The following is a 14815-nucleotide window of genomic DNA, read 5'->3' on the forward strand; positions in this document are numbered from 1 at the left end:
TAGCTTGAAAGGGACAGCATTGCCTGCAATTATCTTTACTGGGAGAGGCTGTGTGTTGTTTCTACTGGTAACCTGGAAGATGGGCATTGAGATCGCCTCTGCCTCTGCCTCTGCCTGGCTCTGCTATACACTTTTTCCCCAGAGCATGGTCTCCCTCTGGGCGAAAAGTATTTGGGTGCCTCATAGGCAGCAACCTGCATTGTCAAGTATTTGGACTGCTGAGCACTAGGCTGCATGCATACTTGGTGCTGCAGGTGCCGTACCCTGGTCCTGGTGGGCGCTGCAGCTCTCGTGCCGGCTGTGCGAGCTAGGCCTATGGCTGCCCCTGGTCGCCTGTGGTAGCTCTGCACCTGCTTTGCCTTCCAGCAGCAGGCAGGGTGGGTGGAGGCTGGGGTGTGCTGAGAGCTTGGCCTGTTGTGGCTGCTGGCAAGCAGACAGTGGGACGGAGAGGGGGCCACCAGTAGCTGTGCTCCCACTCCCTTGACCCCCACGTTCACAGCCTCCTGCACGTCAAAAAAATAAGACATCCCTGAAAATAAGCCCGAGTGCCTATTTTGTCACCCCTCCCCCCCATAAAGACTGGGTCTTATTTTTGGGGAAACACAGTAAGTCTTAGCTGCAAGAAAATACAGCTTGTGGGTCAAGTGGAATAGAGTTAAGACTTTTATCATTAAAAAAAAAGAAGGACCTGAAGGAATTAATGTTTAGAATTGTACTTGCCAAAATTCATCATTGGATGTCTATAAAATTGAACTAATCAGAATTCAAGGACAGATAAAATCAACAATTTGAGATCTTGACAATTTGAGATCTTGAATAAAAAATTATAGTGTAAAATATAGACAGCTGCCTACTTCTTCAGAGCCATGACAAAGACATAAAGTAAAGAAACTGATTAGGTCCATAAATGTCAGGAATGATTTGGCACTCTGATGTAGTTTACAGGTGATAGGTGATGTATATAATAATTTATGACTATGCTATCATTTTAGAAATTCACACATTTATACATAATAAATAAAAGTGACTTGATAGTAGGATATGGGGAAAAATGTTTGAGATATTTGTAAATAAATTGAAAACATTATTTGGAGATCAGAACATGGATCCTGAGCTCAAATATCATTCCTTATCACAAATCCACTCTTTGGTAATGTGGTATGTTAAACATCTGCATGAAGTTGGGATTTCAGTATTAAATTGGAGAATTCTTATTGAACTTAATTCTGTGTTTAAAATAAGATTCACAAGTGACTGGGAGAATGTATCTAATTGTGGTTAATCATGTGTCAGGGTCTATGGTGTGACTTTTTCTGAAATTTTAGTTCTGCAAAGAGATGTGAAGAAATTGATTTATTTTAGAAATGTAAATTAAGTACAAAATGACTTGGATCATATTTGGCATGCTCTATATTCCCTTCACATGTAAGGACTTTTCATATTTTTAGCAACTGCCTCACCAAGATCAGGGAACTCTAGGGTAGTATCCTGCAAAGAATACCATTAACCATTGAACAGGAATATCTCATTTCCTTTCAAGCTGAAGAATTTGCCTTCTTCCTAGAAGGTGTGACCATACCACAACTGTGCTATATATTCTCCTCAAAACTTTTGTTTTAATAAAAAATTAATATTAAGATAACATTTCTGTCTATTTTTCTGCAGAAACAGGCAGTGACCTTTCTATGTTTGAAGCTTTACGAGACACCATTTATTCTGAAGTGGCTACTTTGATATCTCAAAATGAATCTCGTCCTCATTTTCTAATTGAACTTTTCCATGAACTCCAGATGCTAAATACAGATTATTTGAGGCAAAGAGCACTGTATGCTTTACAGGTACTTAGAAAATTGTGATTTGAGGTTGCCTTTTTAAATTTTTTTTTTTAATTTCTGAAAAATAAATTTCTGCCAAAAATTATTGCTTTACATAGGACATAGTGACCAGGCATGCATCTGAAGATAATATGAGAGGAGAATGTCCAAAGCAACTGAACTCAAATGCCTGGATAGGATCAAATTCAGAGCTTACTCCCAGCGAAAGTCTTGCAACCACTGATGATGTAAGTTATGTAAACCTTGGGATATTTTAAGATCAAGTTTGATTTTTGACTTAATAAAGGTGTATTTTTTGTTTTAGTTTTTAGCATAAAATTCATTGAACAATTAAATTGTCCACTTTACTGAGTTACCATATTTTTCACACTATAAGACACTTACCCCAAAAAAGTAAGTGGAAATATCTGTGCATCTTATAGAACGAATATTGCAGCGGGGGGAAGGGGGTTGGTGTGGTGGCAGCATTTGCCACCATTGCTGCCTGTCACTGCTGCTGCCAGGGAACACTGGGGCATTCACTGCCAAGCAGCTGATCAGTGGAGCGCCCTCCCAGAACAGCGGTGGTGGCAATTGGCAGTGGCAGCAGTGACACCACCCCCGCCTAGAACAGCCAGGAGGCCGATCCAACTGCCAATCAGCTGATCAGCAGTGAAGACTCCAGCATTGCCCGGCGGCAGCAGCTCAGCTCAGCTGACTGGTAGTGGGCGCAATGGAGCGGAGCCCTGATGAGCCATGTGCTGGGGCTGCAATAAGGTGCTGAAGCTGACCAGGCTGTTTGGTGTTTGCTGCAATGACGCTAGCCAGATGAATACCGGATGGGTGCTGGGATGCAGAGGCAAGATCCAGCCCGCGGGCCTTGAATTTGACACCCCTGAATTATAGTCATATTCTTTACTAGCAGCTTTTTGGTAGGAGGGGGTATACTGCTGTTCTCTTTCTAGCCATTCCTCCCTCCCACCCCCTCTCTCTCACGCACAAACACACACACATATATGTTCAATTTATGCAAATGGTTGGAGGCTTGATCTTATTGAACACATTTACTATCTTCCCCAGTCACTGTATATGCATGTCACTTCAATTTCTATAATTCCTAGCTAACAAGTCAGTATACCTGCAGGGAATCAAATTTAGTAATCCATTTTAAAATAATCTTACTTAAAATTCTGGAACGGTAATGTATAAAATTGTAAAAAGATGATTGATTATGGGAAAGCATTGCCAAATTTTTGTGTTGTCTTTTTTAAGGAGACATTTGCAAAGAATTTTGATCAAGGTGCTTGCAGAGAATCTGAACAAAATGATAGAGACAATGGCAGTACTAGATCTACATCTTCAAATTTTGAACCATTTGCTACTGATGATCTTGGTAAGCACCAACCTAAGAATTGCAGTTTGCAATTCATTGACATTGGAGTACAGATAGTCCTCAATTAATTATAACTGGGATCAGAATTTCCATTGCTAGGTGAAGCAGCAGCACAAAGTGCAATGTCACATGTGGCTTCAGCAATTTCTGTTGCTGGTACTGTTGATAGGTAAGGATTGTGCAGATCATTAAGCTATGACCTCACATGATTGTGACTTTTGACTTCCTGCCATTTTCCATTGACTTTACTTATAGGAAGCTGGCAGGAAAAGTCACAAATTGTTCTAATGTGATTGTATAATGCTGCAATAATTAGAAAACTGGACCAGTTGCCAAGTACCGATTCTGATCACTTGACCACAAGGGCACAGCACCAGCCAGAACTTGCAACGTTATGTTGCAAGTTTGAACAGCTGCAGAATAAGTGGTTGTTAAAGGTGGATCACCTGTTCTTGTTATTTTCATGACCAGAACAATCAACTAGATATCGATTAGACAATGATCAGTCACTTAACGATCAGACTTAATGATCAGTCCATTTTGGTGCAGGTTGTCCCTTTTTCAAACTTGAAATTCTCTTTTAGTCTTAGCATTCAAAAAAAGAAAAGAACTGTGATTGTTATCACATTCTATTTCTCAAATAATTAAGCAAGAATTATCCAGAGGAGTTTGGCTTTGGATATAGAGCAGTGCCACAGCTTTATGAAAATACATTTTATACCTAATGGAGTGACTTGGAATTTGTACCCATTGTTACAGATTAAAGAACATAATACTGTTAATATATAGAGCAAAATATTATTCCTTCTGTTAGGCATTAACTTCAGAGTATTATAAATCTCCATAGTAGTTAGCTTCTTCATGCGTTCAGTCATTAAGTCCCGATTATCCTAATTGTAGTTTTTTAATGGCAGGTATACTTAAGAATAATCTTGGTCCCTCTTTTTCCAGTTCTATGTTTAATTTGCACCTGGTAATATTTGATTTTCAGTGCCAAAAGATTTATTTTAAATGATTTTCTTGCCAATATATAGGCAACACTGTGATTCATTTAGACCAAGCATTGGCTAGAATGAGAGAATATGAACGGATGAAAATAGCTGCTGAGGGTAATCTTGAGTCCGAGGATGGTTGCTGTAGTAATCTTCAGACTGCTCCTTCTTCTAAATTGGAAGGTATTAATTTGTTGCATATTTCAGGGTATTATCTGCTATATTAGCATTGATTTTTGAATGTAAATGTTTTGGTATTTACTGTATATAATTAGTGTAAAAAAGGCAGGGACTATACACTTGTTATATTGAACTTTTTATTCTTTAGTATGCTTACTTATAATTTATGTAATCAAAGATCCAGAAATTTTTACTTATATTGAAATTTTTTTTGAGAGGAAAAAGTATTAATATTAACATACTTTTTTAAAGGTTCAGATGCAGTTGAAAGCCATTCTGCACCACAGACTACTGAAGTATCTTCTATTCCTTGCCCCCGAATAGATACTCAGCAGCTGGATCGACAAATTAAAGCAATTATGAAAGAAGTTATTCCATTTCTGAAGGTATTATAATGTTGATTTCAGTAAGTGCCAGTTAGAAAATAAGAATTTGCTCTTACAGAAACTTGTAGCTAGATTTTTCTTAAGAAGCAGCTGATTTCCTCTGTAGAGAAGGTGGTGCTTCACTTATCCCATATTCAAAGTAAAAGTGTTTCTTACCAAAATTAGAATATTTCTTCCTATTCTGTATTTTCTAAAGAAGCCCCTGATTGACTGAGTTCTGATCTTTTTCTTATCTCTATTTATATGCAAATTATAATCAAGTTATGTAAACTAAATTACTTTTTTCATACATACATCCTTAGCTTAAATAAAACTTAATCTGAATTCTTTCTAGGAACACATGGATGAAATATGTACTTCCCAACTCTTGACTGCTGTAAAACGTATGGTCTTAACCCTTACTCAACAAAATGATGAAAGCAAAGAATTTGTCAAGATATTTCATAAGCAACTTGGTAGCATTTTGCAGGCAAGTATACAATTTGTGAACTCGGTAAAAATAAGGATTATTTTCAGAATCACTATGGTGCTGGTAATGCTTTGGAAATATTATTTTACCTTGATTCTGAAGTGAATGTTTCTGCCAATAATAGCAGTTGTTTTTTTACCACTTCAGTAAATCTGTTTATATAGCACTTAAGCTACTGAATCAAAGCTAAGTGCTTTATAATTTCTTGAAAAATTAATATGAAAGAGATCTTAAATAATCTGGCAACTCAAGTATAAGTATGGAAAGTGCAATCCATAGCATTTGTCTGATTTGTAAATGCTGACACTTAAAATATACTCATCTTTACAGTGTGAGAAAATGAATATTTTAATGAAACTTTTGATAAATCATTTGAAAAGTTACTTCAGTGGTTAAAAATGAGAATTGTCCAAGTCCTTTTTATATTTTTTAATGTTAGTTTAAGTAGAAAAGTCTGTCAGAAGGATTGTGATGTAACTCTCATTTCTTTTGACAGAGCTTCTTCGGGAGCACTTGTCAATCATGCCTTCTATTTTTGCTTTAGAAATTGGCGCATTAATTAATTAATCAAACAAGGAATATACAATCAGAAAATATTTGGAAAAAGTAGTATCTATCACAGTAGAAACATGGGGGAGAACTTAATCCAAATTCTTGTCTGTTTTGCTTTAGAATAAAATGCTACATCCCTTAGAACCTTGCTTACCCATAAACTCATTCAGTGAACTTAGCTAAGCCTTCGAGCTAATATGTTAATTTATGAAGTAAAGTTGAATAATGCTGTGTCAGCCACCTTGAATATAATCAGGAGGCGGGAAAGAATAAAAGTTAAACATAATAGATATATTAAACCTTTTTTCTTTTCTTTTCTTTTCTCTTTTTTGGACAGGATTCACTGGCAAAATTTGCTGGTAAAAAGTTAAAGGATTGTGGGGAGGACCTTCTTGTGGAGATTTCTGAAGTCTTATTCAATGAATTAGCCTTTTTTAAACTCATGCAAGACTTGGATAATAACAGTCTGACAGCAAAGCAAAAATGTAAACCAAAAATAGAAGTAGGTGGAATAGCACAATCTTATATTAAAAAGGCCAATATAAAATTTTGTTTCATGTAATGTAGATATATTAATATATTTCAAATTCTGTTAAATTTCAATTTTGATATTTTCCTATGCATTCTCTTACTGTCGGTATTCTTCCTGAGCTCAAATGATATTCAGTTATGAACTATTCAATTTTTTCCACTTGTTTTGGTCTCAGATATTTTCATTTGTAGCTCCCATTGTTTCCAAACACCAAAAACAATGACTGAGGCTGATGGGGGCTAATCTGATAATAAATAAGAATTTATTAAGAGCCTCTATTTGAGAATTTTTGTTCAGCTTAGAAAGTAAGTTAGCTTCAAAATTAAACCATATTTTACATTCTTAATAAATGACATTTTTCTTTCTGTATGCAATAATGAAAACAAATGGCATATTTTGGAAATGAGTGTTCATGAATTTTGAGGAAGGTTGTATATTTTGCTTTATTTTATTTGTCACTAGTAAGACTGCAGATGTCAAAGGATGCAGAAATTTTTCTGTTCTAATATCAAACAGTATCAGAGTCTTTACCATGAAAACTTTAGCTTGCTATAATATGACCACATCCTGTTATTTATGACAGTTCTTTGTACTTTAAATTCTTCAGTTTAGTATATTTGTAGAACAGTAGAAGAATAGAATGGTTCTTTGTTCCTTAGTTTTTTAATTTATTACAATTCATTAAGGTTTCACTCTGCCTTTGTCTTGGACATAAGACAAGGAGTTTGAAAATATTAGCATCCCAATAGGATTTGAATCATCTGACCTTTATATTTTTAAGTTGTAAGGAAATTTAACCACTCAACTATATCTTTGTCATACCAATCCAGAGCCTGCAGAGAAAGTGTTCAGCCAATCTAATAGCCAGTTCTAATAGGGAAAGCTGCAAAAAACTAAAACATCTAGTTAAACAATATTGTAATACTTTAATAGTTACCAACTGAAAAGAAAATCACAGCAAAATGAATATATGGCTCAGAATTCATTTATATATTTCCATCTTATCTGGTTGTTGGTATTTAGTTTGAACAGAAGCCAGTATTCTTTCAAATTTCTATTTATTAGGTAAAAAAATCACTTGAAGAAGGAGTATGTTCATCTACTGAAGATATTGATGAAGACAAAGTAAGGGAATTTTCAAGCAATGGCGAATATGTCCTCTATTTCTTTATTTTTGCAGATTTTGTAATTGAAGGTGTTTTATCATTTCTGATGAATACTATATTAATTTTTAAAGATAAACAAACTTTTTAATATTTATCTCAAATGATCAGAGAAGTTATTAATCCTATACACACAAACACAAATACTCATACATTCATGTAGAAATGCGCTTAGGAGGTTGTTCTAACTTGGGGTGATGCTGGGGCTTTTATTGATTAATTTTTTAATAGTGAGAGTGGCCAGCAAAATTAAACTAAATTGTTTTTGAGCAGCAGTCAAACTAGATATTTCTTGGAGGTTCATAAGCAATGATAATAGTTGCTGAATAGGTTCTTTCACATTAAGGAGTTTTCATATTCTTTACTCCAAGATCTCTCCCCCCCCCAAGTGGTATTTGAAGAGGTGATAAATTTGAGCAGAATTGTAAAATCTTTTATAGAATAGACATTATAGGATTCATCCTTTTTTTCCCCACTAAAAAGAAATCTTAAACAATTAAAGCTCTTTTATTCTGTATAACAATAATTTTGTTTATTTCTAGGACAAAGATGAAACTGAAACTATTAAGCAAGTTCATGAACCTGCAATATTCAGCAGAGAAATTCCAATCAGTACAAGATCAGATCCTTCTGATCAGGAAGAAGAGAGTGAAAATTGTCCAGTCTCCATAAGTAAGCAACTTTAATGGTTTTGATTATAATTTCATGTAATCAAGCATCTGCGTTAGTGGAATGAAAGATCACTAATTCTGTCCTCTTCTGTTTCTAGCTTGTTATAGATAAATTGCTGTGTGCTAAATAAATAAATATAGATAAATGTATTCACATGTTTGTCAATCCAATTGTTAAATGTATCAGATAGATTATTACACCTATTGAGCCTGAATTATGTTTAAGATGAAATGCGATAGATGCTAGTCTAAACTAAAGTTATGATGACTAGATTGGCCCTTGAGCCTGGTTCAACAGTGGTAGACTTACATTCCAAAGGTGATTACATGCATGAAAAGAACTGTTGCCACAGCATTCTTTCACTCTTGTGTCTCCAATAGGATATGAAATACACTTACATTCATTTTTAATATTGTACTGCACATACCATTATTGCTGAACATTTGTAGCTTCTTTGTATAATAGGCTTTGACTTCCATCCAGTCTGTACTTAGTTGAGAGTATGCTATATTGCACATTCTGGATAATTAAAATAAACATAAAATTATGCCGTTAGATATCCATCTATGATGCACAGCTTTAGCCTTACTCACTATTCAGTGTCTAAAATATTTTGCATAATTACATTTGTAGAATCAAGGCTAGAATCTAAAGACTCAAATAGTAGTTCTATGCTTCAAAGTAGTCTTTGATTTGTATTTCTTGAGCCCAAGTAATTCCTTCTCCACTGTTTAATATCTCTTGGTAGTTTATTTTGAAACAGAAGATTTAGGATTTTCAGAATTTAAACTGGAAACAGACCATTTCAGAGGACTTTGGAATGTTCTATATCCCTTTAGACCAGGGGTGTCAAACTGGCAGCCCGCAGGCCAGATGCGTCACATGCAGGCCACATACACCCCAGCTCCACGAATGGGAAAAACATTGCAAAACGTGCTGTGTCTCTCTGTGTCACGTGACGGCAATGTGACACGGCGAGTGTGACACCCATGCTTTAGACTATTCTAAACTCACACTGGGGTAAAGAACAACCCAAGGCTTTTAATATTTGTGTTTCTGGGTATGTATTTAGTCATTGTGGTCTGTTTTATGTTTGGAGTATATTTCACACATTCTAGGCTTATCTAAAGCAGAAACTCAGGCTCTCACTAATTATGGAAGTGGAGAAGATGAAAATGAAGACGAAGAAATGGATGAATTTGAAGAAGGACCTGTAGATGTTCAAACCTCCCTCCAGGCAAATAATGAAACTACAGCTGAAAACGAAGAAGAACAGGTATTGAGAGAATGAGTATGTGTTGATGCTAGACAGGTTTTCATTCTTTGGAAAGATTTATTAACATAATTATTTAGAAAATCTAGAACTATTCTATAGTGGTAAAACTGTGGTAAAACTGTAAAATTTAAAGTTACTAAGAAAGAATACAATAGCTTTTCAAACAAGAAGACTGGAAGTTTGATGGGGATTTTTAATCGGTAATAATGTAATGTATTAGAAAATGGTTTTAAATGAATGAATATTCTCCTGCTTGCTAAATTAGTTGAAGCAGAACATTACTATTAACACTGAATTTAAGATTCTTCATATGTTTCATGATAAGATTGGAGCTTTAATTAATACGAAATAATTAATGTTTAAATGAGTCAAAATAGTAAATAAATTTATTTTGTCACAGATTTCACAGTCCATATCAGAAAATCCAAATGTGTGTCAAAGTTTATCTTCTGAACAAGACTCTGTAAATACTAAAGGTAAAATGAATATAGAAAAACCTATTTACAAGGTATTTTTTGTTCTTAGGAAAAAAGATAAATCATCTGAAATTTTTGTGCAATTAGATGATGCTTGGTTTGGGCCGGAGTAGAATTAATTCACAAGTGTTTTGATGATTAGAAAGATATATTCTATTGAAATACAGAAATGCACTCATAAAAATAATTGTTTTCTCTTATGTTAATTATACGGAAGTTAAATAAAAGTTAGGTATTACTCATCAGTGCTTATTTTATGAATACTTTACGCTTACTAAACAGAACACAAAGGATTCTATGGCGTGGCAGCACTCTTACTTCAGAGTTTATTAAACGTATCCTACTTTTTCAGAGTAGGATTTTAAGATTTCATGCTTTTAGATTTGAAAATGTAAGTAACATTAATAAGATCTACATTTATTTTGGCTTTATTAAAACTAGTAAATAGGTCAAAGAAAATTAATTAAATAGCGGAAGGAGAACAAGAGAAAGATGGACAAAACAAGTTGATTTATATTAAGTTTTTGCTTAGAAACTTCATATTAATAATTTTCGGGCCACAAGTAGACTGCTGTTTCTATATAAATTGTTCAAGTATTATTTTTTGCTTATTATTCAAAGTCTTAATATTTTGTAATATAGCATGAACTGTTGGTGCAGTCTGGATTCAGACTATAAACTAATTGACAAAATGACACAATGTGTATTCTTTCAGCCTCTAAGACTGCAATCTTGGACTATCTTAACAATATGTCTATGTCTTAATATATCTAACTGAAGTCAGCATATTGAAGTTTTGAGTTACTTATACCAGATCAGTTTTAAATTATTCAACATGATCGTTCCTATAAAATACATGTATCTTTTAATGTAATCTTTTGAAATGTTTTCCATAGTCACAAACTGTTGGTTTTTTTGTGTAAACTGTTATAAAATCCCCAGTCTTTGCAAGCAACATAATCAAATATTGTTTGTTTTTCAGATGATCAAAATATACCTGCTATTGTACCTCAGTATCTTAATCTTACAGAAGAAAAGCAGTCCTTAGTTGTTAGAGTTGCTGAAGATTTTAATGCCAACATTAAATTAGCTACTGAAAAAACAAACTCTCCATTAGCAGAAAATGAAAACAAAGCTGTAGACGCAATATGTGGAGACTCAAAATCATCATCGGGAACACCTGAAAGCTCTGTAGTTGGCAGTCCTGATACAGAATCTCCTGTATTGGTTAATGAATATGTATGTAGTGCTTTTGTCTTTTAAATATAATATGAATATATGATATGAGCCTCAAGAATGCATGGTTGGAGAATTGTCTACCTAGAATGCTTCTTTTGGATTTCAGTTTTATTCTTTAGTTTTAGTTTAGTTCAGTTACATTGTTCTACTGAAAGATTATATCTGTTCATAACAAGAAGTGGTCAATAAGTAATTATTTTAATGAAATAATATATAAAATTATATATTATGTTTGGGGACCTCCTTGAGCTCTTGGAAGAAAGTCAAGTTATACATTTTACAGATAAATAATTAAATTAGAACTATTCTCTCTATAGGAAACTGGTTCTGGAAATGTGAGTCAGAAATCTGATGAAGATGACTTTGTAAAACTTGAAGACATACCGCTTAAACTTGCAGTCTACTCAGAGGTAAATGTTATTCTAAGAAATATACAAAGCAAAAAGGTTATTTTTAAGAGCATGGTGTAGAACAAGTGGACAAGACTAGTAAATTGTGAGAATTACTCTTGTGATCCATTTTCAGGAAGAACTAATGAAAAAAATGATGGCAGAGTCTCAGACAAATAGTATCACTGAAGAAATTCTAGCTGAAGCAGAAAGGCAGGGTGAGGAATTAGTAGGAGATCCTCAAATGTTGAAGCAACCTGGTGAGAATCTTTGATTACTTTAGTTTTGCTTATCCTACTCCTGCTGATACAATTAGTTTACTTGATGCAGATTGTAGACTTTAGAACTAGGAAAATTGCATAAATACTTTTAGTTTTGTTCTGCATTCAGACTTAAAGCTAACCCTAACCCTAACCCTAACCCTAACTGAAATAATATGCATATCTCTATAATAGCTTGGTGACTTTAGTTATCCTAAAAAAGAAAGAGGAGGTTGTTATACTTGAGTGGCAAACCATCAAGAAACACCAGAGCTGAAGGCAAGACTGGGAAGTGAAAGATACTTCCCAGAATAAGGCAATAAAAAACCATTCCTGAATCATTGCCCAACAGAACTATATAGTGAAATGACCAGGAATCAAGCTCAAGTCGAGAACAGTTACATTTTACATTTTACAGTTACATTTGTCTTGCTATGGTTGTGAACCAGTTAACAAAGTGAAAATTAGTTGAACAGGTTCTATCCTTTCTTAGAAATGTACAAAATTCACTGAGAACTCTGGAATGTTCCGTTCTGGGCCTTCACATTTTTTCGTTTTTTAATTATTTATAGCCTGCCTTTGTTATTTTTACAAATAATTCAAAGTGATGAACATACCCAATGCACCTTCTTCCTCCTATTTTCCCCATAACAACAACTTTGTGAGGTGAATTGGGTTGAGAGAGAGTGACTGGCCCAAAGTCACCTAGCTGGCTTTTGTGGCTAAGGTGGGAATAAAACTCATGGTCTCCTGCTTTCTAGCTTGGTACCTTAACCACTAGATTAAACTATTCCCAGATATATTTAATAATTTCCAAACTAGAAACAATTCAACATTGCAAAATGCTGCCTGTTTAAAGAAGTTACTTCTGGAAATTTTTGAACTATCCCCCAAAACCCTGCTTAGGAGGAGGGTCAAGAATGTTTAGGAGAGAGACTGGAACTTTCCAGAATTTCCAGAACATTCTGTTCTAGATGGACAAATTTTGCATCGTGATAATCTATTTTGTTTTCTACTATTATTGAATTATTAAACTGTTTCTTGATGTACCGAAAATTATTACCTATTTACATTGATTTGTATTAATTGTAGGGAACAATAAACTCTCATCTTCACAATGAGAATAACGAACTCATGTTGTCTGATCATATATATTTGTTGACTGTAGTTTACAAAACACCTTTGTTAAAGCTGGTTTCAGTACAAAGATGTATTTTGTATTGTTGGTAAATAGTTACTTTTTATTTTCCTTTTTCAGAGATTGTTGGAGCTCAAAGTGCATGAAAATGACCTCTGGAACGTTTCTGTGGCCTAATTCATTGATAAATGCAAATAGAAAATCACTACTACGTTTCATGTGTTCTAATCTGTATAAAATGTAAAGTAGTTTTTCACACACTGCCTTTTAGAATAGGCTTGCTAATTTTTTCTCATAAAAGTTCAAACAGCTAACTTTCAACCTGGCTGCAGTTCTTATGTTTTTATTATTGTGATTTAGCAATTTTACCATGTAGTTTTAAAAAAAGTTTGACTTGTATGTAGGTGTATTTTGAACAATGCTATATGAAGCTAAGATGAGCCATGAGTAATAATAGAGTCAAGGGAAAAGTGTTGATTTTTAAAAACAGTTTATTGCTAGCTTGTTTATAAAAGTGTTACTGAGTTCTCATCATACAATAATGGGCTTGATCCAAAGATGCTCTTCAATGTTTTGCTCTTCTTGCAATACCAGAGCAATGTTTTGCTCTTCCTGCATATTGGGGTACCTTAAAAACTGACAAATTTACTACAGTGTAAACTATACTGAGCTATAATTATTTTATCAGAAAGAGATTTACAGGGCAAAGAGAGAATGAGTAATAAAAACTATAGTAAAAAGATCAGATTGAAATAAAAATTTTCTAAATAGTGGTCATAATAATAATAATCTCTTAGCACATATAACACAATAATTCTTTGTCCTTATAACAGATATTAGATCTCTAATGATTGTGCTCTCAACCATTTCATTGGTCATCATAAATCTTTAGCTCAAAATGACTGAGGTGATTGCCTGTGGACATAGTTTTGGGACAGTATCCCAAACCAATTTCAGCTTTGTATTTGTATGTAAGAACTGACCAACTTACTCCTTTACACCGTCTCCATATGGTGTATAAACAGTTGTATATACAATACTTTCTTCTTTTCGATTAAATATTTTGATTAAATGGACTAGCCCAGAAAATGTAAGGAAAGTTAAATATATTAAATATATCGTTATTTCAACCACTTCAGAATTCTTCACCGGTTTTTTGTACCCTTTAGAAACTGTTTCTTCTGAATACAACTGTTCATTTTGTGATAAAATATTGTGTGAAAATATATCTAAATCCAGAGTCCTCTGTTCCCAAAATTGGAATGATGAGAACGTTATTTTTGTTACAACAGTATGAAATTCCTTCTTGCCATGAATGTGCAGGACAGCACTAATGCCTAATTTTGTTCTATGAAAATACCAGTGATGCCTTACCAACCTGGATAGAATGTATTTGAAATAATGTATTCCTTTTGATGTATCATTAGTAATTTTTCCCCTTGTAAACACAGTTTGATCCTACTATGTAAAATCAGATGTTGCCTTAAAAGTCTATTGCTATTCAAGTGAATGATGCACAGAGTGGATCAAAGTATTATAAGGCAAAAAGGGCAGTGCCTACAAACATCCCTGGGGTTGGGAAGTGAATACTTTTAAAGATTAACATATTAAGTATTTAATTGTACCTTGTTTAGTCTTAGCTCAACTCAGAAGTGCAAATGCACAAATTCTTCTGTTTTGAGAAGACTGTGTGTATTCGTTTATGCTTAAACTTGAGTAGCAACAAGAACATTCCACTCAATAGAAACCAAAATCAGGTACTTGGTAAAAATGCCATGGTCTTCCATTAATATCTACAGGCTTTGTAGGGATTGTTGGAAAATAAACACAGAACCAAAGATGCAGAATATTGCAAAATACAGTCATCTAGAAGTCTCACTAAGA

The 14815-nt window shown here is 34.1% G+C and overlaps 1 protein-coding gene across 30 annotated transcripts in view; it reads left to right on the forward strand.

The window, feature by feature from the left end:
- PCM1 (pericentriolar material 1) overlaps positions 1-14155 on the forward strand; it is a 52041-nt gene extending 37886 nt beyond the window's left edge. For 26 of the 30 annotated variants that reach the window (XM_034442857.3, XM_087874633.1, XM_087874644.1 and 23 more), the window contains 15 exons: positions 1666-1838; positions 1934-2062; positions 3087-3207; positions 4242-4382; positions 4632-4765; positions 5100-5234; positions 6124-6288; positions 7384-7443; positions 8024-8153; positions 9272-9429; positions 9830-9905; positions 10888-11144; positions 11462-11554; positions 11670-11793; positions 13052-14155. In XM_034442857.3, coding sequence (XP_034298748.1) covers positions 1666-1838; positions 1934-2062; positions 3087-3207; positions 4242-4382; positions 4632-4765; positions 5100-5234; positions 6124-6288; positions 7384-7443; positions 8024-8153; positions 9272-9429; positions 9830-9905; positions 10888-11144; positions 11462-11554; positions 11670-11793; positions 13052-13077 — 1922 coding nt within the window. In that variant the 3' untranslated portion in view covers positions 13078-14155. The remainder of the gene's footprint in view (positions 1-1665; positions 1839-1933; positions 2063-3086; positions 3208-4241; positions 4383-4631; positions 4766-5099; positions 5235-6123; positions 6289-7383; positions 7444-8023; positions 8154-9271; positions 9430-9829; positions 9906-10887; positions 11145-11461; positions 11555-11669; positions 11794-13051) is intronic. The other 4 variants (XM_087874635.1, XM_087874641.1, XM_087874636.1 and 1 more) reach the window with 2 other exon arrangements.
- The last annotated feature ends 660 nt before the right edge of the window (positions 14156-14815 follow it).

This window comes from Pantherophis guttatus, chromosome 8 (genome assembly GCF_059756535.1).
Source record: "Pantherophis guttatus breed Tessera chromosome 8, ASM5975653v1, whole genome shotgun sequence".
Taxonomy (NCBI): Eukaryota; Metazoa; Chordata; class Lepidosauria; order Squamata; family Colubridae; genus Pantherophis; species Pantherophis guttatus.